At 41.0% G+C, this 22484-nt stretch overlaps 1 protein-coding gene across 3 annotated transcripts in view; it reads left to right on the forward strand.

Annotated features, from left to right (window-relative positions):
• The first annotated feature begins 4179 nt into the window (after window positions 1-4179).
• Window positions 4180-22484, forward strand: part of csnk2a2b (casein kinase 2, alpha prime polypeptide b) — a 36841-nt gene continuing 18536 nt past the window's right edge. For 2 of the 3 annotated variants that reach the window (XR_013547375.1, XM_078400540.1), the window contains exons 1-2: window positions 4182-4752; window positions 15969-16080. Coding sequence is in view for 2 of the 3 variants with exons in the window: in XM_078400540.1 (XP_078256666.1) it covers window positions 4649-4752; window positions 15969-16080 (216 nt within the window). In the remaining variant the exon portion in view is untranslated. Of the gene's footprint in view, window positions 4753-15968; window positions 16081-22484 lie in introns of all 3 variants that reach the window. The other variant, XM_078400541.1, reaches the window with a different exon arrangement.

Here is a 22484-nt window from a genome sequence, read left to right on the forward strand (position 1 = left end):
TTGTTCTGGACTCCCCCAACATTGGGAACATGTTTCCTACCTCTAAAGTGTCCAATCCCCTAATTATCTTATATGTTTCAATAAGATCCCCCCTCATCCTTCTAAATTCCAGTGTATACAAGCCTAATTGCTCCAGCCTTTCAACATACGACAGTCCCGCCATTCCGGGAATTAACCTAGTGAACCTACGCTGCACGCCCTCAATAGCAAGAATGTCCTTCCTCAAATTTGGAGACCAAAACTAGGTGGACAAATGTAAATGGGACATGTTGGTTGGTGTGGGCAAGTTGGGCCAAAGGGCCTGTTTCCACATTGTATGACTCTATTAAAACATAATGTAATATTTCCAAAACATTAACCTGGTTGGGATTTTGAACTGTGAGGAGGATGCAAAAAGGCTTTATGATGGCTTGGACTGAGCAATTGGGGAAAAGCATAGCAAATGCAGTATAACATAGATAAATGTCAAATTATCTATTTCAGCAGGAAAATAGAAAACCAGTATATTATTTAACTGTTAATGTACAAGGAGACTTGGTTGACATTTATACCACTCAGTGTAAACAAACCTAAAGATGCATCAAGCAGCTATGAGGGAATATTTGAGTATAGGATCAAGGACGTCTTTACAATTATCCAGGACCTTGGTGAGATTATACTTTGAGCATTGTGTGTAATTTAGTCTCCTTATCTGAAGAAGGACATTCTAGTTACGGAGGGAATGCAGTGAAAGTTCACCAGACTGATTCCAGGGATGGCACAAGTGCTACATGAGGAGAGATTAGGCTTGTATAATAGTTTATAGGAATGAGAGGGATTCTATTTGACCGGGTTAGGGAGATTGGATGGAAGGAGGGTGCTTCCCTAAATCATGTGACTACAGGGCAAGTGAATGAGCACTGAGATGAGGAGAAATGTTTTCACTGGCAGGGTGGTGAACATGTGGAATTTGCAATCACAGAGCCATTCAGTCCACCTAGTTTATGTAATCAGAGATCTAGATCATCTTTTTAGAATTATGCTATGGAAACATAGAAAATAAGTGCAGGAGTAGGCCATTTGGCCCTTCAAGCCAGCACCGCCATTCAATATCATGGCTGATCATCCAAAATCAGTACTCCGTTCTGGCTTTTCCCCCCATATCCCTTGATTCCTTTAGCACTAAGAGCTAAATCTAACTCACTCTTGAAAACATCCACTGAATTGGCCTCCATTGCCTTCTGTGGCAGATAATTCCACAGATTCACACCTCTCTGGGTGAAAAAGTTTTTTAATCTTCTCAGTCCTAAATGGCCTTCCCCTTATTCTTAAACTGTGACCACTGGTTCTGGACTCCCCCGACATCGGAAACATTTTTCCTGCATCTACTCTGTCTAATCCTCTAAGAATTTTATATGTTTCTATAAGATCCCCTCTCATCATTCTAAATTCCCGCGAATACAAGCCCAGTCGACCCATTCTTTCATCATATGTCAGTCCCGCCATCCTGGGAATTAACCTGGTGAACCTACGCTGCACTCCCTCAATAGCATTAATGTCCTTCCTCAAATTAGGAGACCAAAATTGCACAAAATACTCCAGGTGCGGTCTCACCAGGGCCCTGTACAACTGCAGTAGGACCTCCTTGGTCCTAAACTCAAATCCTCTTGCAATGAAGGCCAACATGCCATAGGCTTTCTTCACTACCTGCTGTACCTGCATGCTTACTTTCAATGACTGATGTACAAGCTCACCCAAGGGGACATGCACCTCTCCTTTTCCTAATCTGACGCCATTCAGATAATAATCTGCCTTCCTGTTCTTGCTACCAAAGTGGATAACCTCACATTTATCCATATTATACTGCATCTGCCATGCTTCTGCCCACTCACCCAACCTATCCAATTGACCCTGCAGCCTCATAGAATCCTCCTTGCAGCTCACACTGCCACCCAGCTTTCTGTCATCCACAAACTTAGAGTTGTCACATTTAATTCCCTTGTCTAAATCGTGATGAATATATATTGTAAACAAATGGGGTCCCAGCACTGAGCCTTGCGGCACCCCATTAGTCTCTGCCGGCCATTCTAAAAAGGACCCGTTAATTCCTACTCTTTTCTTCCTGTCTGCCAACCAGTTCTCTATCCATGTCAATACCCTACCCCCAATACCGTGTGCTCTAATTTTGCACACTAATCTCTTGTGTGGGACCTTGTCCAAGGCTTTTTGAAAGTCCAGATACACCACATCCACTGGCTCTTCCTTTGCCATTCTACTTGTCACATCCTTAAAAAATTCCAAAAGATTAGTCAAGCATGATTTCCCCTTCATAAATCCATGCTGACTTTGACTGATCCCGTCACTGCTTTCCAAATGCACTGCTCTAACAACTTTAATAATCGATTCCAGCATCTTCCCTACTACCGATGCAAGGCCAGCCACTGTCAACCCATTAAGTATAATTTGCTAGTCTATCCTAGCCAATTCCCGTCTCATGCCTTCAAAGTCTCCTTTATTCAAGTTCAGGACTCTAGTCTCTGAATTAACTGTGTCACTCTCCATCCCAATGCAGAATTCCACCATATTGGTCACTGTTGTCCAAGGGGCCTTGCACAATAAGATCGCTAACTGATCCTTCCTCATTACACAATGCTCAGTCTAGGATGGCCTACCCTCTGGTCAGTTCCTCTGCATATAGGGCTCTTGCATAGCCGGCGAGGTCATGACACTTGGCCCGTAATATTGCCACGCAACGCCTTCTGGAGGACAAGCAATGTTCTGGAGGACAGCACGAGTGTGTTGATTATTATGGCTGCCAGTACAGCGGGACCGTCTTCGGTCCCAGCAGCCATTGAATTGTCGCAGTATGCTTCCAATCTTTCAACTGATGAGTATGCACGATATGTTCAAAAAGTTTCTGTGATTGGTATCGACCCTTATTTAGTGCCTGAAACAGATAAATCGCGTGATATTTCCCAACTTCCAGAACTTAATTCCAGGGACATCAGTGGCATACCTGATATCAAAGGTGAGTCCATACACGGCAAATAATTTCAAGGCACACAAGTCATCGGATGCTTACAATCAATTTGCAAATGGTTGGTTGCACGGCGCAAGTGTATATATTCCAAAGAATCGTCCACAGTTACGAATGGTATGTGGAAAAGTAAGTTTTCTATCATTTGCTTATGCTATTCGCAAGTTTTTAATCAGGTTCATAAACTCGTTCGATAAACTTTTAGCGACATTTAATTTTAACAGATAGAAAGTGCACTTGATTATAAATGACATTTGGATTTTCGCGCCAGTTTCCATGTAATCGGTGCTACACTCACCTGGCTATTACTAATATTTGATGCATGAAATAACCATTGCATTCGTTGCATCATAACAATCTGATCATCCATGTGCTACGCTTGTGCTACTGTGTGGGTCACACACTTTGACCTTTTGACCTACTGTGCAATCGCCCTATTGGTTTAAAAACCCATCCTGTATACATTCCAGGAAATCCTCCTCCTCAGCAGTTACCAATTTGGTGGCCCAATCTATATGCATATTAAAGTCACCCATGATAACCGGTGTAACTTTGCTATATGCATCCCTAATTTCCTGCTTGATGTTATCCCCAACCTCCCTACTGTTGTATGATGGTCTATATCCAACTCCAACAAATGTTTTCTGCCCTTGGCTATTTCACAGTTCTACCCATACCGATTCTACATCATCCAAGCTAATATCTCTCCTTGCATTAATCTCCTCTTTAACCAGCAATGCCACCCCACCACCTCTTCCTTTCTGTCTGTCCTTCCTGAATATCGAATGTGTAGCTCCCAGCCTTGGTCACCCTTGGTCACTTGCTATCTACTTTATACTGTCAGATTTAACGTTGACATATAACACTTTAGAGTAATATTCTCTGATCTATATTTTTAAATGACCAGAATTAAAATCCGTGTATCCACATGATGCAAATCATGTAAATCCGATGGGCTGGAGAAATGCTGTTTCGTAATGCATCCCGTCTCGCCTGAGCGCTAGCCGCCACTGCTGCTGTCTGGTACCCCTAGGTAGCGCTGCTCACTGGAGTGTACAGCGGCGTACATGACGGGTTGAGTGTGACGCCATTAGAGGACCGCTGTCGTCGGCATTTTGGTCAGGTGCCGCCAGGCAGCACTGTGGCTGGAGAGCCTCCTGGACGCACTTGGGCGCCGCTAGGAGCCGCTGCCGCGGGCGCCCAGCCCTCTCGGCGCTCGGTCTCTTCTCGCTGACACACCGGGCTTGCGACCGGTTTCTCGCGGCTGCTGCTGCACCCGGTCGAACAGTTTCCGTCGCTGCGGGCCTCTCCCTGGCGGCCCTAACTTGGCATCGTTATCGTCGGCCTTCCGCCCCGCTTAGCCCGCACAGCTGCTCAGGCATTCCTTACCTACCCTAGCCGGGGCCCGCTCTCGTTGCCTGGTCTTTTCCTATCTACCCCGCCCCGGGGAACCTTTCGCTGGCTCCCCGGACCCCTTTGCTGAAGTTATCCCAGGAGGTGGTGCGCGGGTTGTGGCCGGGCCTGGCTCCTGATAGTCGGTGTGTCCGGTGGCAGAGCGTCCTGTCTCTCACCCCCGCGGTACCCCGCTGGGGATTTCGCCCCTTTATCCCTGAGCTGAGCCCTGGCTCTGCCATGCCGGGTCCGGCTACCGGGAGCAGGGCCCGCGTGTATGCCGAGGTAAACAGCCTGAAACCCCGCGAATACTGGGACTACGAGTTGCACGTTCCTGAATGGGGGTAAGAGAGACACACGTAGTGATTATGTTAATATGATTTGAATACATTGACATCTATTTATAGGACGAATAGTCATCTATAGGATAGATTAATACTGGTCTATATATAAACATAAGAACGTAAATGCAGAGGTGTGGAAATGTGTATCGGAATGTGTAGAAATGTCTGTAATAATTTGTGCAGAGTGGATTTATCCAAATAAATGAGCCGTTGTTGGGTTATCAATGTTTGTTGGAACCTCTTGAGTAATGAATTTGACTAATTTCTTCTTAAACCCCCGCGTCATATATGATTTCAATCCTTTATAATTGTCCCACATCATAAATCCATTTAAAAGGTAGTTGGTGTTTGCACTTATTTTTGCAGTTATTAATGGGTGTAGTTGTTCAAGTAATTTGAACCACGCCCTTTTGATGAACTTCATATTTTTAAAAGCAGAATGTTCTATAGGTTATGATCTTGACATTTAGTATATGGGATACTGTTTGATATTTGATTATCTTGTTTATCAAAATATTGATGAAGCCAATATTCCAGATGTGGTTACTTGGTGGTTTATTGAGGCTTGGGGAAATAGATTTAACACTAGGATGGGGCTTCTTCCTATGTTGTTTCACATAGTCCTGTAAGACTGTTGATCAATGTACAAAGTATTCTGAGCTGGGGAAAGAACAGAAAAGTTAACATTGGCCTTTGTCCTTTATCCTCAAACACTTGCCTCTCAAAGCCTAAATTCCTCACCCTAGGTGTGCATGACAACTCCTTTTTAGGGGAAGTCATGGCATGCTTGTTGATTACACTGCAACTTAAAAACTTGATTAAGTGATTGGTAGTGCAATGTCATCATTTTACATGTACCGTGGCCACTCAAATGGCCAAAGAGGAGAAAACAACTATCTGTTTTTCATATTCATGAGTGAGGCTACATTTTTTTTTTAATGAACATTTGCTCAAGGTTTAGAACTTTCTAATAAGAAAAAATCTGATCTTGTCAATTGATTTACAAATACTTGCCAAGTCTTGTTGCTGTGTAAAAAAAAAAGCAGGGTATGACTAAAGCAGGATTCCAGCAAAATTGATTAGCCTGACTGCATGAGTATTCAAGATGTTCCTGAGTTGAATAAGGCGAGGAATTTTTTAAAATTTAATTCTCTCATCAATTTAGGATTCTTTTCTACAGAAGGAAAATAACGATTGGTACTCCCTGCATTATTTGTTGCTGTGAAACGTACATTATTGGCTTGATATCTTGGGCACACTTATTGCCTTGATGTATTCAAGCAATGGTAACACACCCCCATTCAAATCGTCTGCATTTGGGAGTGGGAAACCTATCACTCGGGTGCATGTTTCTTAAAGGTTCTTGTGACTGATTTTGAGATCTACCTTTAAATAACAGCGTAAGGATCCATTAATCTTTCATTAAAACCTTTGCATGGAATGTGGGCAAATGTTTGGTGCTTTTGTATTCCAAGTCCTGTTCATCTGTCAGTACTGATGTATGCTATTTCCTCTTTCTCCTAATGCCCAAAATGTTTTTTATTCTTGCCGTTAATTTTCTTTTTTGTCCTCACTTTATTCAAATCTTTCCAGCTCGCATTGTTCCTTCCCCCTTGGCACGCAGTTTGGTCTCCAGTTCAACTCCTCTCACCTCATCGTTGACATGTTTTTAGCCATCTGGACACCATGCTGTGCAATTCTATTCCTAAATTCCTCTGCTTCTTCACCTCCCTCAGGCCAAACAATTATCTTTTACTTTTGGGGGGTTATTTGGCATGGAGTATTTGTGATCACAGTGCATTTTGATTTTCTTCCTGCAGCTAGCAGGAGCATTGAATTAGTTAATTTCTCCTCCACTTCTGACCTTTTGGTAGCCAGTTACTAATTAGTGCAGGGCTTATGTGTATCTGCTTCGTAGCTACTCAAGTGACAAAATACAAATTTGCTCAACATGCATCATATTTTACACTGGGGTGGAGGTGCGCCTGTTGAATGAGATCTTCCAAGGGATCCAGATGATCGGGTAATAATAGTAGGTTCAACTCAGCATGTCAAATCTTGCAGGGATTCAAGTACAAAACGGGCAGGATTTTGTGATATCTTGAATAAGGTACACTATCAATTGAAGGTCATACTGTTGGAGTGGTGATGTTATTAGGTTAATCTGCAGATAAACTAAGGTATTATTCAGTACCAGCCACAGAATCTCAAAGACTTGAATTCCAGCTGAGAAATTGGGGTGGAGAAGGGACCATACTGTCCATCCCTAGTACGATTAGACTATTGCAAGGAAAATAATGGGAAAGTGTGCACACTTAAGCAGTCTAAAAATATGTGAGTTGTCAGGATGCTTAGTGGAATGGAAACTTTAATCTCAAATGTAAGTTAAACCACAACCATTGGATGAGGGGACATGGTATAAACTTGTATAACTTAGATTGTAGCCAAGGTGGAGGCAAAAACTCTAGATTAAGGCGCTCTGGTGGAACTATAGTTCTAGGTAGAACTGGCTGGGCCAAAAGACATCCTACTCTGTACTTTTTGTACACTTGTTAGAGGAATGAAGCAAACAGGAACGGTTGTAGAACTTTGAAATTCCAGAGAGGATTCTTAATCAATAAATACTCATGCCAATAACCTAAGGTATTTCATAATTTCCCAGGAGAATAAAATAAAGGACAACAAAAAATTAAAGTTCAAATTGAGGAAATATTGAACCTGTGAACGATTGATGTTTATGTTAATTTGCTGCTGCATTTTGTCACAATTTTTCTGCGGTTCATTTTTGGCCAGATGTCAAAATTTTAAAGGCAAATGTCAAATTTTGGAACATACAATTATGAACCGAAAGACAAATGGCCTGTCTTTTTAGCAGTTAATGGGTGAGAAATGCCAACTAGGACATCTGTTACTCCAAACAGAGGATCTTGAATCCTTTATATCTACTGGAATGATGTTGGTTTAAGATTTTATTCAACGTAAAACAGAAAATGTAGGGAATACCTAGCAGGTCAGGCTACACCTGTGGGAAGGGAAACCATGTTAATGTTACAGGTTCTGATAAATGGTTTTCAACAGGAACGTTAACACTTTCTCTTCCCACAGCTACAGTCCGACATGTTAAGTATTCCCTGCTTTTTCTGTTTTATTTTAGATTTCCAGCATTTCGCAGTTTAAAAAAAAAAATAGATTCTTCACCATATCCACACTGCATTGTCACTTGGAAGGGGCTGAACTAATAATTTCTGAGTGAGATGCTATTTACAGATACCATCAGGTGATGTTCACCTCTAATGCAAAATTTAACCAAAATGCTCTTATCATTCAATTAAATTACATAGAATCAATTTTTGTAGAATTAGGTTTGATTAATGAAATTAAAAATAATATTTTTTATCAAGAACTGTTTAAAGGCAGTAAAAGCAGAAAACTGCAAAGATGTCAGTGCTGTGAAGTCTGAAATAAAATGTTGGAGATCCCCGGCAGTTCACAGCAGGGAGAAGATTAATGTTTTGTGAGGATGATTTATTATTAATTGAAAGGAAGCGTGCTTCACAATACTGTTTTTCATTCAAAATGCAGATCAATGTATTTTTGTGGTTAAGCAGTTCAAGGTTTATGGGGATTTTGCAGGAAACTGCAGCAAGTCACAACCTTGATGACAGAGCAAGCTCAGCATTTGTCACTGATTGGTCTTAATAACATCTCCAAGCTATTCCTGCTCCTGTTTCTTGTGTTCTTAAACTTGATATGCAAGAGACTCATGACTAGGTATCATGGTTTTATAGTTTGAAAAGAAGCCTCAAGACTGCATTCAGAATAACAGAAAACTCCCTTGAGGGAATTTATAAAATATGTGCAGAGTAATTCCCCCATAGAGATCCTGCTTTCTAAAAGCACAACTGCTGAACAGCTGTAGCAAGGGAGGGTGTGATGCAATCTCATGTTCCAGTGATATTTATTGTCACAGTGGCTTGCAATAATTACAAACAAAGGGAATTAGAGATTGGAGGTGGTCTGTTTTTAGAACTGGTTTTATTATCCTGATTAAACTGAAAAGCCTTGGATGTGGACGTTTGGTAGTCAAGTGACAGGAATAGTGATTGATACGTTGCATGCTGATGCTGAGCCAATTACAGTCCCTAAGCAAGACTGCGTGGCATATTTAAAAATCTTTTATAATAGTGCTTTCATACATAGGCAATATTGGAGTTGATAAAAAAATATTAAACACAAGTTAATGCTAACTCAATAATGTCTCCCGTGTGCACTTTCATTTTACATTCCACAGGTCAATTGAATTGAAAGTTAATTTCTGTTCAATTTTCCCACCTTTCTCCTGTGTTAAGGTGGCTTACTTGCTCCTGCTTGATCATCTTCCATATCTGTTGTGAATCCACTTGAGTATTAGCTTATTTTGAAGATCCCACCAATTACCCATAAACTTAAGTTGGATAATGTAACCTGTACTATCTTACTCTCCATCACCCTGTGCTCATTAACCTGGAATGATTCCTGATTAACCAGCAACATGATTTTAAAATCAGCCTCATCTTCAGATCTTTCCCTTTCTAATCTGATCAATAGCATAATTCTTTGGAGAACTCCTTTCATGCTTCTTCCTTTCCTAAAAACGTTTGCTTCTCTTTTAAAAACCTACTTAAAACTTGCCTTTGTCAAAGCTTTCAATCACCTGTCCTAAAATCTCCGTGGTACTATAAATTGGCACTGCCAATCTTTGTCAGTTCCTTTGGAGTATCTTGGGCTAATTGTGGTAGTTAACGTTGCTGTTTATCTTCACACAATGTGTGGGAAATAGTTAAGTAACATAATTTATTTCGATCATATTGAACCACATATCCAGTTGCTTTGAGCTCTTGAGATAGGGATGAAATAGTTAATGACTTTGAAGGCATTGTAAACTAAATCAATTTGAGCTTTGAGGCTGTCAGGGATGGGTACTTTAATCACATGGGGACTTACCAGTAAGTGATTGGAAATTAGCCCAAATTTATTTAGTGTGGGTTTGAAACTTGCATGTTAGTTTGTAGACAGTCTGCAGTCCCAAATTCAATGGAAAGTGTACTTACTAGCAGCACCAGTTCTTAAAGTCCTTCGTTAGCACTACTCGGAATGGTGTAGGGAGTAGCACATTCCTGCCTTGACTTTGTTGCTGTGTACTTCAAGCACCTGGAGATTAGTTTATAAATTCAGTGGTGCATAAATACTTACCAGCGTTAACTCTGACTGGAATATTCGTGATTTGCAGTAGATTTTTTTCTCTGTCCTGTCCTAAGGAGTTTTAATAAAAATGTTTGGTAAACAATGAGGACATTCACCTCTTTTTGTTCCATCACCCCACTCCCTCCAATGGAATCAAAACAATAATACTCTGCTACCAATATCAATGTTCTGTTTACAATCAGATTTGTTGTTCTCAATTTTCTGCTCCCTCTTAAAGGCCTTGTCTAATAAATTGAATTATCATGATTGGAGCCAGCAGTTCTGAGCACCAGTTCCAAGGACTATTCATTTTGTTCACGGTTGGTATTTATCATCATTTTGACAGAAGAAAGCAGTGTTTTTTTGATGATATGTGCCAGTACCGGCACCTTTAAGTTAAATTTCATTATTTTGTTTTACAACCATGAGACGCATATGTTTATTAAAGCTGTGTATCGGCACCTTTTTGTCCACAAGTATAATCTGTCTCCAATCCGCTGGGATCTTTGGGCAGTGGTTAATAACTAGCGGTCACAAATAGTCTAGCTTGATATTTTTCCTATCTGTAATCCAAAGCATAATAGTAATTATGGTGTTCAATCTGCTGCCTGAGATCTCATTAGAAACGTGTACCATTGCATTAGGTTTCTCCATGGAGTGTTCCCTCCTGTTTCTATTTAAAGGTGAACTTTCTAGTGTCATGGTGAAGATAATTGAATGATGCAGTTTCCTGAAACATTAGTGCTTTAAAAAGTAAGATGCAGTTTTCCGCTATTTAATCCCATGTCTCTTTATGCTTGTGAAATGTTCTAGAATGGCCCATAGCATTCTTTCTACAGGTTGGTGGTTTAAGTCCTTGTGCACAAGGCTGCCATTCACAGGTGCCATTGTTCTGAAGAATATAAGAAATGGAAGTGGGATTAGCCTGGTCAGAAACCTTGAAACTGCGCTAATATTCAACAAAATCATGGCTGATCTACCTCGGCACTATTTTCATGCCCTATGCATATCACTTGATTTCTCCAATATACAGCAGTCGATCATTTTGGTCCTGTGGGCTTATGCAGCAAACTGAACTCCAAAAATTAGTCACTCTGAAGAAATTTTTGCTTGCTTCATTCTGAAATAGTTTGCGCCTTCTTTTGAGACACATGCGCATGCACACGTTATATCTCAGTGAATTATCACTGCATTCCCAGTGAAACAAATATAATCTTCCCTGGGAAAGAAGCCCAAAATTGAGAGGTAAAAACAAGGCTTCATCTTCCCTTGCAGATGGACGTAAAGGTACATCGCATTATTTCAAAAATAGCTTGCAAATCTCTTCTATATATGCAGTCACCAATATCTTAAAACAGATTACCTGTTAATTGTTATCGTGCCATGTGTAAATTATTTGCTCTACTGTCACTTAAATCTGCACTTCGAATGTACAAGGGCTGTATGAATACAAACTTTAAGTAGAGATGGTTTTTCATGAGCCCTGAAAGACTGACCTTTGTCAGAATTGTCTGGAACCAAAAAGGTCAAAAGCTTCCTTCAAATTTTTGCGAATCTGAACAAAGTCTTTTGGACTTTTAATAGCAAAATTTTCTTTAAGAGCCAATGTTTTTATGAATCTACATTGAAAGACAGTGCAGATTCCTTTTGAAGCCATAGAACATTGTTCTGTATAGGTGATTTGTTTTTGCAAAGGCTTGTTTGTACTGAAACCTTAGTATTAGTGTGGAAATGGTGAAGGTCGAACAGTTTCCCGTTTTTGTAGGTTAACTCTACCCGAGTGGGAAGCAAATGGAAGGTGAGATAAAATATTTTGGTGAGAAAAATTGAGAAAATAATTTGCAGTGGCACAGCCTTGATTTTAATTTGTGTTGAGATTAGTTCTTTGTTGAATCTTTTGGATAGAAGTATGGCATCAAGTGTTTTATGATCACATATCCTAAACAATTAAATTCTTACTTGCAGCAGCATAACAGATATGTACTCTGTTTATTGTGGTGTTTTACAATAAAAAAGATATATGGATATATAAGAAATGTAACAGATGTAGAATGGAGTCAAATTTAAGAAGGATTCTCCACCATCTGGGTCAGCTGACTGTCACAGGAATTCCTAAAGTTAAAAAAAGCCATGAAGAATTATTGGTGCTCCTTCAATTTATCTTGTTGCATGTTGAAGATTGGGTCCATTGTTTCTTTGATGGAGCGAATCCATATTATAATAGCTGTTGGCTATTTGGTGGAAGTGATTGAGGAGGACCCTTGAAATGAAGCTTTCCCATTGAAGCTGATAGTGATTATTATGGCATCTAAGACCCCTAGAAAAGCTGTGAATTTGTGACCTGAAGTTCTTCGGGTTTTAAACTTCCTGCATTGCTGACATCAGGCCTGTTCAACTATTTTATCAATCTAAAACTGTACTCCACTTCAGAACTGAAGATGCTCTAACCTTGGTCAATGAACATGGATAATGCTTGGAAGTTTGACGTAGAACCCAAAGTCATTATTGACATGTTCGCTGAAACATAAAATATAGTTTCCCTACCCACCTACCTCTGCTGTATAACATCATTGGCAAAATTCCATGGCAATCCTTGGAAACATGGACCTTTTCCATCTCTGCAGCTACCTCTCAGCAAATGTAGTGAAACTCCTCTGCATAACCTGTGGTGGAGAAGAGACGTTGAAGGTGAAGACCTTAAACCTGGTACATGGTCATCTGCCCTTGTAGGCCTCATGTGCCAAACACAACAAAGACCTCATGGGAATGCTTTCTGGATTTTGTAAAATCGTCCAAATCCAGATTAAGCAAAAGTGTTTTTCATCAGGCTGTTATGCCTCAACATCAAAGCTTGAATTATACTTGGCTGACACATGTGGTCAGGCTACGTGGTTCACGTGCCAGGTGCCAAATTCCTTAAACAGCACCTCGGAGCAGTATCACAGCTAAAGATTACCATAAGGAGAGAAAGTATTTTGGAATGTTGTCAGAGCCTCCTTGTAAAAATACAACCTCTTCACCTACTTGTAGATTAGCTGACCAGTGGCTGCTCAGCATGCTGGAAGCCTTTGGAATGGCACAGAACTTTTGAGTTTAGGTGCAAGCAGAAGCCCGGTGAAAAAGATGGAATGGTTGCACAACCTTTTATGCTGTTGCATAGTCTGGATCCCTCACGTGGTCAGCTGGCTCAGGATGCATAGAAATGGAGTAGGGCAAGTCATCCTCAATCCCGAGGAGTTGCCTACAAGGAAGGAGACTATGGTAGTCGTCTGCTTTCCTGAGCTCAATCCAAAGGCCAGTGACATGGGGTTCCACTTGAGTGAGTGCATAACCATGCACTGGTTGCTGTATTGAGTAAACCCCTACCTGTTCTTGATTGAGTTCAACATTTATTAATTTGAGTTCAATGGTTTTTTGGGGGGGGAGTTTGGACAGGGATCGTGCCTTCTGCTAATCCACCATCTACATTCAAAATGATTTTGTTGAGCATAATGCACCGAGATGTTAGTTATTTTGAAAAATGTTAAGGAAATCTTAAGAACCGCTACAAAGTTTATACGTCAAATTCATGCAAGCTAGAATTTGTTAGTGCTGTCTATACGTTACACTATAAAATGTTAAAATGGAGCTAATCTCTTTCCTGCTCATTTAAAGCTTTAGATTACTTCACACCCTCTGTATCTTGTCCAGACCAGGCAGACTCTTTTGTCTCACTTACTCTCAGGGAAATGTTGCAAGAAGCGACATCAGAAGTAATTCCTGGATTTCTTCCTCCTATTTTCTCCTGCCCAATAAGGTAAATTGTCCCTGCCTATCCCACTGAGTTACTCCAGCATTTTGTGTCTATCTAAGGTAAATTAGTTTAATTTTCAGATACAGTATGGAAATGGGCTCTTCAGCCCACTGAGTTCATACTGACCATCAATTCAAAGTTCATAATAGGTCTATGTTATCCCACTTTCTAATCCACTCGCGACATATTGGGGTAATTTTAGAGAGGTCAATTCACCTATAAATTCACACATCTTTGGGATGTGTAAATTCCACCGAGTGGCGCCTTCAGCGATGGCAGCCTCACCAACAGTCTCTGTTTTTGTGTCTTTTTTAATTTTTAGTGTGTTTTAAAAATTTGAGTTAATGTTCTCTGGTTTGTTTTATGTGGGGGAAGGGGTCGGGGGAAACTGTTTTTCAATCTCTTACCTTGTCGGAGATGCAAATGTTTTTCCGGATGGTATCTCCGGTCGCTCTGCGGCCTAACATGGAGCTGGAGGCCTTGCTTGGGACTTACTTTGAGCCCTACCGCGGGGCCATGGACTTACCAACAGAGTGTGCGATTCCTTGCCTGGGATCGATGTTCCAACTGCGGCCTGCGGACTTCAACATCGAGGAGCTTGCAGTCTCAGGTAGTGACCGATGTCGGGAGCTCCAAATCACAAAAGGTTTCGATCAGCCCCGACCCGGAGTAGATCGCCTGGCGTGGGGGAGCTGTGATCCCCCCCCCCCAACCGATGCAGGAGCTTGATCGCCCCGATGCAGAGGGCCCAAACGCTGCCAGCTACGGGAGTCAAGATGCAGAAGGCTCAAGGCCCCCGACCATGGGAGAACAAAGAAGGGAAGAGATTGAACTTTTTTTCGCCTTCCATTGCAGTAAGGAATGTGGAGGAGTCACAGTGGTGAATGTTTATGTTAAAATGTATTTTGTGTGTTCTGTTGCTTTTAATTGGTATGACTGTATGGCAAAACAAATTCCTCGTATGTTGCAAAACATACTTGGCTAATAAAGTATGATTATGATGTGGAAGGAAACCCATGTGGTAACAGAGAATGTGCAAATTTCACACCAACAGCATAGGAGTCAGAATCAATCATTGAGGGTGGCTCTATCAACTGCATCATTGTCACTATTATTTAATCCTTGAGCTCACTTATAAATCACCAAATAATCCATTCCACTATGCTATAAGTCTTCAAAGACTGGTGGGGGTAAACGAGGCAAGAGTTATATTGTTTGAATAGAGGAGAAACTTGCCACCCTTCCTAAATCAACAAAGTCCCAAAACGGCAGCAGGAATTTTGACCAGCTTACACTGAGTGATGTTCTGGTGGAAGTGGGGCATCAATAAATGTGACGGTCCCCTGCCATCCATTCGCATACTGGCATTGGAGCTGTGGCCCACTGACACTGCAGAAAATACCTCGTGCAATTACTTAAATTCAATGCATCTTCTGAGTGTTCAACTGCAGTGCAATTGATAGTTTCTTGCCAGAGAAGGAGGTACAAAAACAAACAGCTTCAGCAGACGGAATGTGTCAGAAGGAACTGCAGAGCTGGTGAAATGGCTTCAGCAAATCATAGGCCACAATGTGTTTAAAATGTTTTAATATAAAATAAATTCTGAAATAGGAGCAGGAGAGAGCTCTTAAACTTTTTTTTTGCAATGTCAACATACAGAGTTTTGCTGGATCAGTGAAGGGAAAATGGCAGGGAGCAGGAATGTAGGAAGATGGGTATATTTGGCTGAAATTGTTGGCTCACTTGTGTAGAATGAAATATTTTTTAGAATGTGCACATCGCGCTGTCTTTTTCTAAACTCTAAAGTGTTCTTTCCTATGCCACCTTTATGGTATGACAAATGGTAGCTTGAACTTGCTATCTCATTGGAAGCATGCAGCAACTGCATTAGTAAGATAGAGGACTGAGGTGTGTGTCGTGTGCTATGAAGCTAGGATAATAAAGTAAAACTCCTATTTCTAGGAACTGTACCAATGATGTAAGAGGTGTTTCTGCATGTCTGGGGTAAAGATGTGTTGGTGGGCAGGGTGAGGGGTGGGTAGGGGCAGGGGAATGTTGAATTGTAGGCCAAAGACATTAGTTACTAAATACTATCCCTTGTTACATTTGACTAATCAACCATGAGTAGAGATTGACAAATGCACAGCATGTTGCAGGCAATCAAGGAATAAAACCTGTTTATCCTTTTGCTTTGCTGCAGTAACCAGGATGATTACCAGTTGGTGCGAAAACTTGGCCGTGGGAAGTATAGTGAAGTATTTGAGGCTATTAACATAACGAACAATGAGAAAACGGTTGTCAAAATACTAAAGGTGAGTATCAGCTTTTTGTGTTCAGTTTCTCTTTTCTGACCTTGCATTCCTGTATTTATAGGCCGTATATATCTTGCAGGGCATTTTTGCATATGTATATGCTGGTTCCATTCTTGTTCTTTAAATCTTCAGAGCTATCACAATCGAATAATTTCACATTTATAAAACTAGTTTTGGAGGCTGGGTATTGCTGAATTTTAATAACTTGGAGACATGGACCCCAAACTGAGGTGGACAGATAGAATAAATATTCCTTACATTAATTGTATTTAAAGTAAACAAGCAGGGGCAGTTTAGTTCAGTTTGCTGTGGATCAAATTGTTTTTATGTCGGTCACAAAAGAAATGGGAGCAGGAATTAGTGTATAACCCATTGTGTTAATTCTGTTTAATAAGATTGTGACTAATATACTGTTTCTGCCATTTGTCTGCTATTTCTTATTCCTTGATTCGCTTGGAGTTCAAAATGCCTTCATCTTCGTGTTGCATCAGCTTAATGACCAAGCAGCTACAGTCCAATGAGGCAGTAAAATTCCAAAGATATGTATTGCTCCGGATAAAGAAATTGTTCAATTTCAGATCAGAAATGCAGACCCCTTTCCAATGACTATTGACTCCAATTATACATGCCAAGGTCTGAGGAAACAGGCTTTTGCATTCACCCTCTCAGCATCTTGGAGATCTTGATGATAGCAACTCCTGTCTCTGATACCATTTGTCTTTCTAATTGCTTGCTGTACATGAATGTTGGTTACGGTTTGAAGATTGGTGTATTAAGTTCTCCATGGTTACCAACATTGTTTTCCTGTTCCTACCAAACTGAATAGCCTTGATTTTCCAAAATTATTTATTTTTCCATTTACTTCCAACTTTGTTACTTTGTTACATATCCTTATATCACAAACCAGCAGACTTCGATATGTTGCAATGCTCATCTAAACCATAAAGTAGCTGATATTTGAATCAGAGCAAAGTCTTGGCAGATCTCTTTATTTAATGTGGTGAAGGGAGATTTTATTCGGTTTCGGACCTGGGAATAGTTGACGATGACACCAGTCCAGTAGAAAGCGGTGCATTTTTCTTAATAATGAAACCCTATCCATAAAAATGAAACCTATTTCTGACTACTATTTATTGCTTGGAAAGCAAATGAGGCCAACAGCAAAACTAATGGTTTTTAATCAACATATCTCAGCATGATCTTAGTATGTAGGGCAGTAAGAAACACTATGACAGGTCTTGTGGGTCTGAGGTGAAGAGACAAAGGGTTTGAATGGTTTTGGCTGCAGTGTGAACAAATATAGAATTAAGGTGTGGTTTGATCCTCCTTCGCCCGTGTGTTTAGCCCGTTAGCATTCACTGAAGGTTCACATGATTGAGCGATGTTAGATAGGCGGGTGCATCGGTCACCTGTGGAGCCATCCCACAGTGATCATTTGACTCCATCAGAAGAATGTTTTTCAACTGATTCCAGGATGCAGAACAAATGTGGAGTGGCATTGGGCAACACGGCATGCACTGCAGCAGGTTAATTGAGATCTCAGTGGGAAGTCCTTTAAATTAGCCATGCACAAAACCATTTAAAGATCCTAGCGATTGGGTTCACTGTTAAAGGAGAGATCATAAGGAAAAGATAATGCTGTTTTCTTCATGTTACCAGATCAGTTCAAATGGTGATGTATCTATTTTTTGTTTACTTAGCATTTTGTGTTTCTCTTTCTGTGGGAGATAAAATTGTTGTGTGCGTCTTAGAATTTAAGTGTCTGCTTTTAATTGGAACAGCTCCACACATTCATACTGGCACCAATGCTTCAAGTGTAAGCAAAGGGAGATGATGAGAATGAAGTTCATATGATGGGATATTTGGAGTGTTAATTTTACCAATGTCAATTCTTCAAAAATCACAGCTAAAATGTAGAGGAATAGTGAGACGTTTTGGTACCACTTTGTCTTTTGGTACTTTATCAATATACCAGCCTTGAGGCAATGGATATGATATAGTTGGAAAGGATATGATATGGTTGGAATTACGGAGACATGGCTCCACGGTGACCAGGGCAGGGAGCTATATATGCAGGGTATTCGATATTCGGGAAGGATAGACAGAAAGGAAGAGGAGGTGGGGTGGCATTGCTGGTTAAAGAGGAGATTAATGCAATAGCAAGGAAAGGCATTAGCTTGGATGCTGTAGAATCGGTATGGGTAGAACTGTGAAATAGCCAAGGGCAGAAAACTCTTGTTGGAATGGTATACAGAGCACCAAACAGCAGTAGGGAGGTTGGGGATAGTATTAAGCAGGAAATTAGGGATACGTATAGCAACGGTACAGTGGTTATCATGGGTGACTTTAATCTACATATAGATTGGGCCAACCAAATTGGTAGCAGTGCTGAGGAGGAGGATTTCCTGGAATGTATACGGGATGGGTTTTTAAACTAATATATGTAGAGGAACTGACTAGAGGGCAGGCCATCCTAGACTGGGTATTATGTAATGAGGAAGGATTAGTTAGCGATCTTGTTATGCAAGGCCCCTTGGGCAACAGTGACCATAATATGGTGGAATTCTGCATTAGGATGGAGAGTGACACAGTTAATTCAGAGACCAGGGTCCTGAACTTGAATAATGGAAACTTTGAAGGTATGAGATGGGAATTGGCTAGGATAGACCAACCGGCAAATTGCACTTAAAGGGTTGACAGTGGAGATGCAATGGCGAAATTTAAAGACCGCATGGATGAACTCCAGAAATTGTTCATCCCTGTCTGGCGAAAAAATAAAACGGGGAAGGCGGCTCAACCATGGCTGACCAGGGAAGTCGAGGATAGTGTTAAAGCCAAGGAAGAGGCATATAAATTGGCCAGAAGAAGCGGCAAACCTGAGGACTGGGTGAAATTTAGAACTCAACAGAGGATGACAAAGAGGTTAATTGAGGGAGGAAAAAAGAGCAAGTGGGAAATATAAAAACTGACTAAAAGTTTCTTTAGGTATGTAAAAAGGAAAAGATTTGTGAAGACGAATGTAGGTCCCTTACAGTCAGAGACAGATGAATTTATAATGGAGAACAAAGAAATGGTAGAACAGTTAAACGAGCACTTTGGTTCTGTCTTCACTTAGGAAGACACAAACAATCCTGGAAATACTAGGGGACCAAGGATCTAGTGGGAGGGAGGAACTGAAGGGATTCCTTCGTCAGAAAATGGTGTTTGGTAAACTGTTGGGACTGGAGGCAGAAAAATCCCCAGGGCCAGATGGTCTGTATCCCAGAACACTCAAGGAGGTGGCCCTAGAAATCGTGGGTGCATTGGTGATCATTTTCCAATGTTCTCTCGACTCTGGATCCTTTCCTGTGGATTGAAGGCTAGCCAATGTAACACCACTTTTTAAGAAAGGAGGGAGAGAGAAAATGGGGAATTGTAGACCAGTTAGCCTTATGGGGAGATGCTGGAGTTGATTATTAAAGAAGTTATAGCAGGACTTTTGGAAAGCAGTGACGGGATTGGTCAAAGTCAGCACGAGTTTATGAAGGGAAAATCATGCTTGACTAATCTTTTAGAATTTTTTGACGAATGAACAAGTAGAATGGATAAGGGAGAGCCAGTGGATGTGGTGTATCTGGACTTTCAAAAAGCCTTTGACAAGGCCCACATAAGAGATTAGTGTTCAAAATTGGAGCACATGGTATTGGGGGTAGGGTATTGACATGGATAGAGAACTGGTTGGCAGACAGGAAGCAAAGAGTAGGAATTAACGGGTCCTTTTCAGAATGGCAGGCAGTGACTAGTGGGGTGCCGCAAGGCTCGGTGCTGGTACCCCAGTTGTTTACAATATATATTAACGATTTAGACGAGGGAATTAAATGTAACATCTCTAGGTTTGCGGATGACACAGCTGGGTGGCAAGTGTGAGTTGCGAGGAGGATGCCATGATGCTGCAGGGTGACTTGGATAATGCAGTATAATAATAGTGTGGATAAATGTAAGGTTATCTACTTTGGTGGCAAGAACCGGAAGGCAGATTATTATCTGAATGGTGTCAGATTAGGAGACGGGGAGTTGCAACGAGACCTGGATGTGCAGTGAAGAAAGCCTATGGCATGTTGGCACGCCCCGACGTGCAGCGGCGGCGTCTTTGCCCGCCCTGAATCGCGGGGCTTGGGTCGGCCCGCTGTGGACCTTTCGCCGTCCTGGAACGTAGCAACTTCAACAGCCTGACCGCGGGAGAAGACGGCAGTGGAAGAGAAAATACATTCTGGCCTTCCATCACAGTGAGGAGGTGACTGGAGGAGACTCACTGTGATGGATGTTTCCTTTTTTTTGTTTTGTGTTGGTTGTGATTGTGTGTGAAATTGCTTATTTTTATTGCTCTATTGCTGGACTGTGGGTGAACTTTCATTTCACTGCACATCTTGTATGTGTATGTGACAAATAAACTTGACTTGATTGCAAAAGAATTTGAGTTTAGGAGCAAGGAGGTCCTACTGCAGTTGTACAGGGCCCTGGTGAGACTGCACCTGGAGTATTGTGTGCAATTTTGGTCTCCTAATTTGAAGAAGGACATTATTGCCATTGAGGGAGTGCAGCGTAGGTTCACCAGGTTAATTCCTAGGATTGCGTGACTGACATATGATGAAAGAATGGGTCGACTGGGCTTGTATTCGCTGGAATTTAGAAGGATGAGAGGGGATCTAAAGGAAAGGCATAAGATTCATAGAGGATTGGACAGGGTAGAGGATTGCAGGAAAAATGTTCCCGATGTTGGGGGAGTCCAGAACCAAGGGTCACAGTTTAAGAATAAGGGATAGGCTATTTAGGACTGAGATGAGGGAAAACCTTTTCACCCAGAGAGTTGTGAATCTGTGGAATTATCTGCTACAAAAGGCAATGGATGGATGTTTTCAAGAGAATTAGATTTAGCTCTTAGGGCTAAGGGAATCAAAGAATATGGGGGGGGAAGCAGGAACGGGGTACAGATTTTGGATGATCAGCCATGATCACATTGAATGGCAGTGCTGGCTCGAAGGGCTGAATGACCTAACCCTACACCTAATTTCTATGTTTCTGTAATAGGAAAGCTTGGTGTGTAAAATGAGGCAAAATTGGGGTTCGGTGCAGTAGTTCTAAATAACTATTGTTTGTAAATCTAACCTGACTCTATTTTAAAGTGCAGTTTTGGTCTCCAAATTTGAGGAATCTGTGGAATTCTCTGCCTCAGAAGGCAGTGGAGGCCAATTTTCTGGATGCTTTCAAGAGAGAGATAGATAGAGCTCAAAGATAGCGGAGTCAGGGGGTATGGGGAGAAGGCAGGAACGGGGTACTGATTGTGAATGATCAGCCATGATCACAATGGTTCTAGCTCGAAGGGCCGAATGGCCTACTCTTGCACCTATTGTCTATTGTCTAAAGTACAGTACTTTTTAAAGTACAGTGCCTTTACATAAGATAGCTGACATTTGTACTTTTTCAATACTGTCTGGCCCATCTGTTCATGAAAGTAATGGAACTCTGTGTTTCAGGTATTACAATCCCATTGGACAAAGTACCAATGCACCACAAAAAAAAACTTTAGTTATTTTCATGGAAGAAACAATGCTAATGCTAATGGAGAGAGACTTAAAACAGCAATTAGGTTATTGTTCTGATGAAGGGTCCCTTCTCTTCCAACTCTCCCATCCTCAAATGTGCAAGTGCATGCCAACTGGCTGTGCTGTTTTAGTCTTCTCTACCAAATCATTGAATTGATAAATATGTCAAGTATTTGTGAAGAAATCTGACAAATGCCCTTTGTTTCATGAAGTATACGTTTTCTGCTCCCAAAATAGAGTTTTATATGTGGATTATAAAGTCTTAAGTTAAATAAACCAAGGTATGTGGAATATAGTTTACTTTCTGTTTCAACTATTTAATAAAGTGTGTTCCCATTTTCTACTTTTGGGCTATGTGAAATAAATAAAATATTAATTAAAATGTGCATTTCATGCCTGGGGTGGTAGTTTGAGAATTTTTCCATCTGAGGTTACCTAGAATTTTATCATCAGACTTGTTGGAATGATGCCTGATTGCTGCCACTGTTGGAGACATTGGAATCTTCTCTACAGTGGCTAGATTTTTTTGGGGAGCTTTATTCTAGATCAAGTGAGCACCTACTGGAAATTTAAGAATGATGTATTTTCATTGAAAAAGGAACAACTTTTGCAATGTGAACTTCAAAGCACTGAGAAAATTGTTAGGAGCTCTATGACAAATATTTCACCCTAAACAATGGTTGAGGTTAGAGGTCAGAAGCCCCCCTGTCGATGTGCTGCCTGGCCTGCTGGGTTCCTCCAGCAGCCTGTTTCTTTTTGCTTCAGATTTCAACACGATAAATTGTAAACTTTTAAAAACACGGATAGGTAGCGTTTTGGGTC

Source organism: Rhinoraja longicauda, chromosome 6 (assembly GCF_053455715.1).
Source record: "Rhinoraja longicauda isolate Sanriku21f chromosome 6, sRhiLon1.1, whole genome shotgun sequence".
Lineage (NCBI taxonomy): Eukaryota > Metazoa > Chordata > Chondrichthyes > Rajiformes > Arhynchobatidae > Rhinoraja > Rhinoraja longicauda.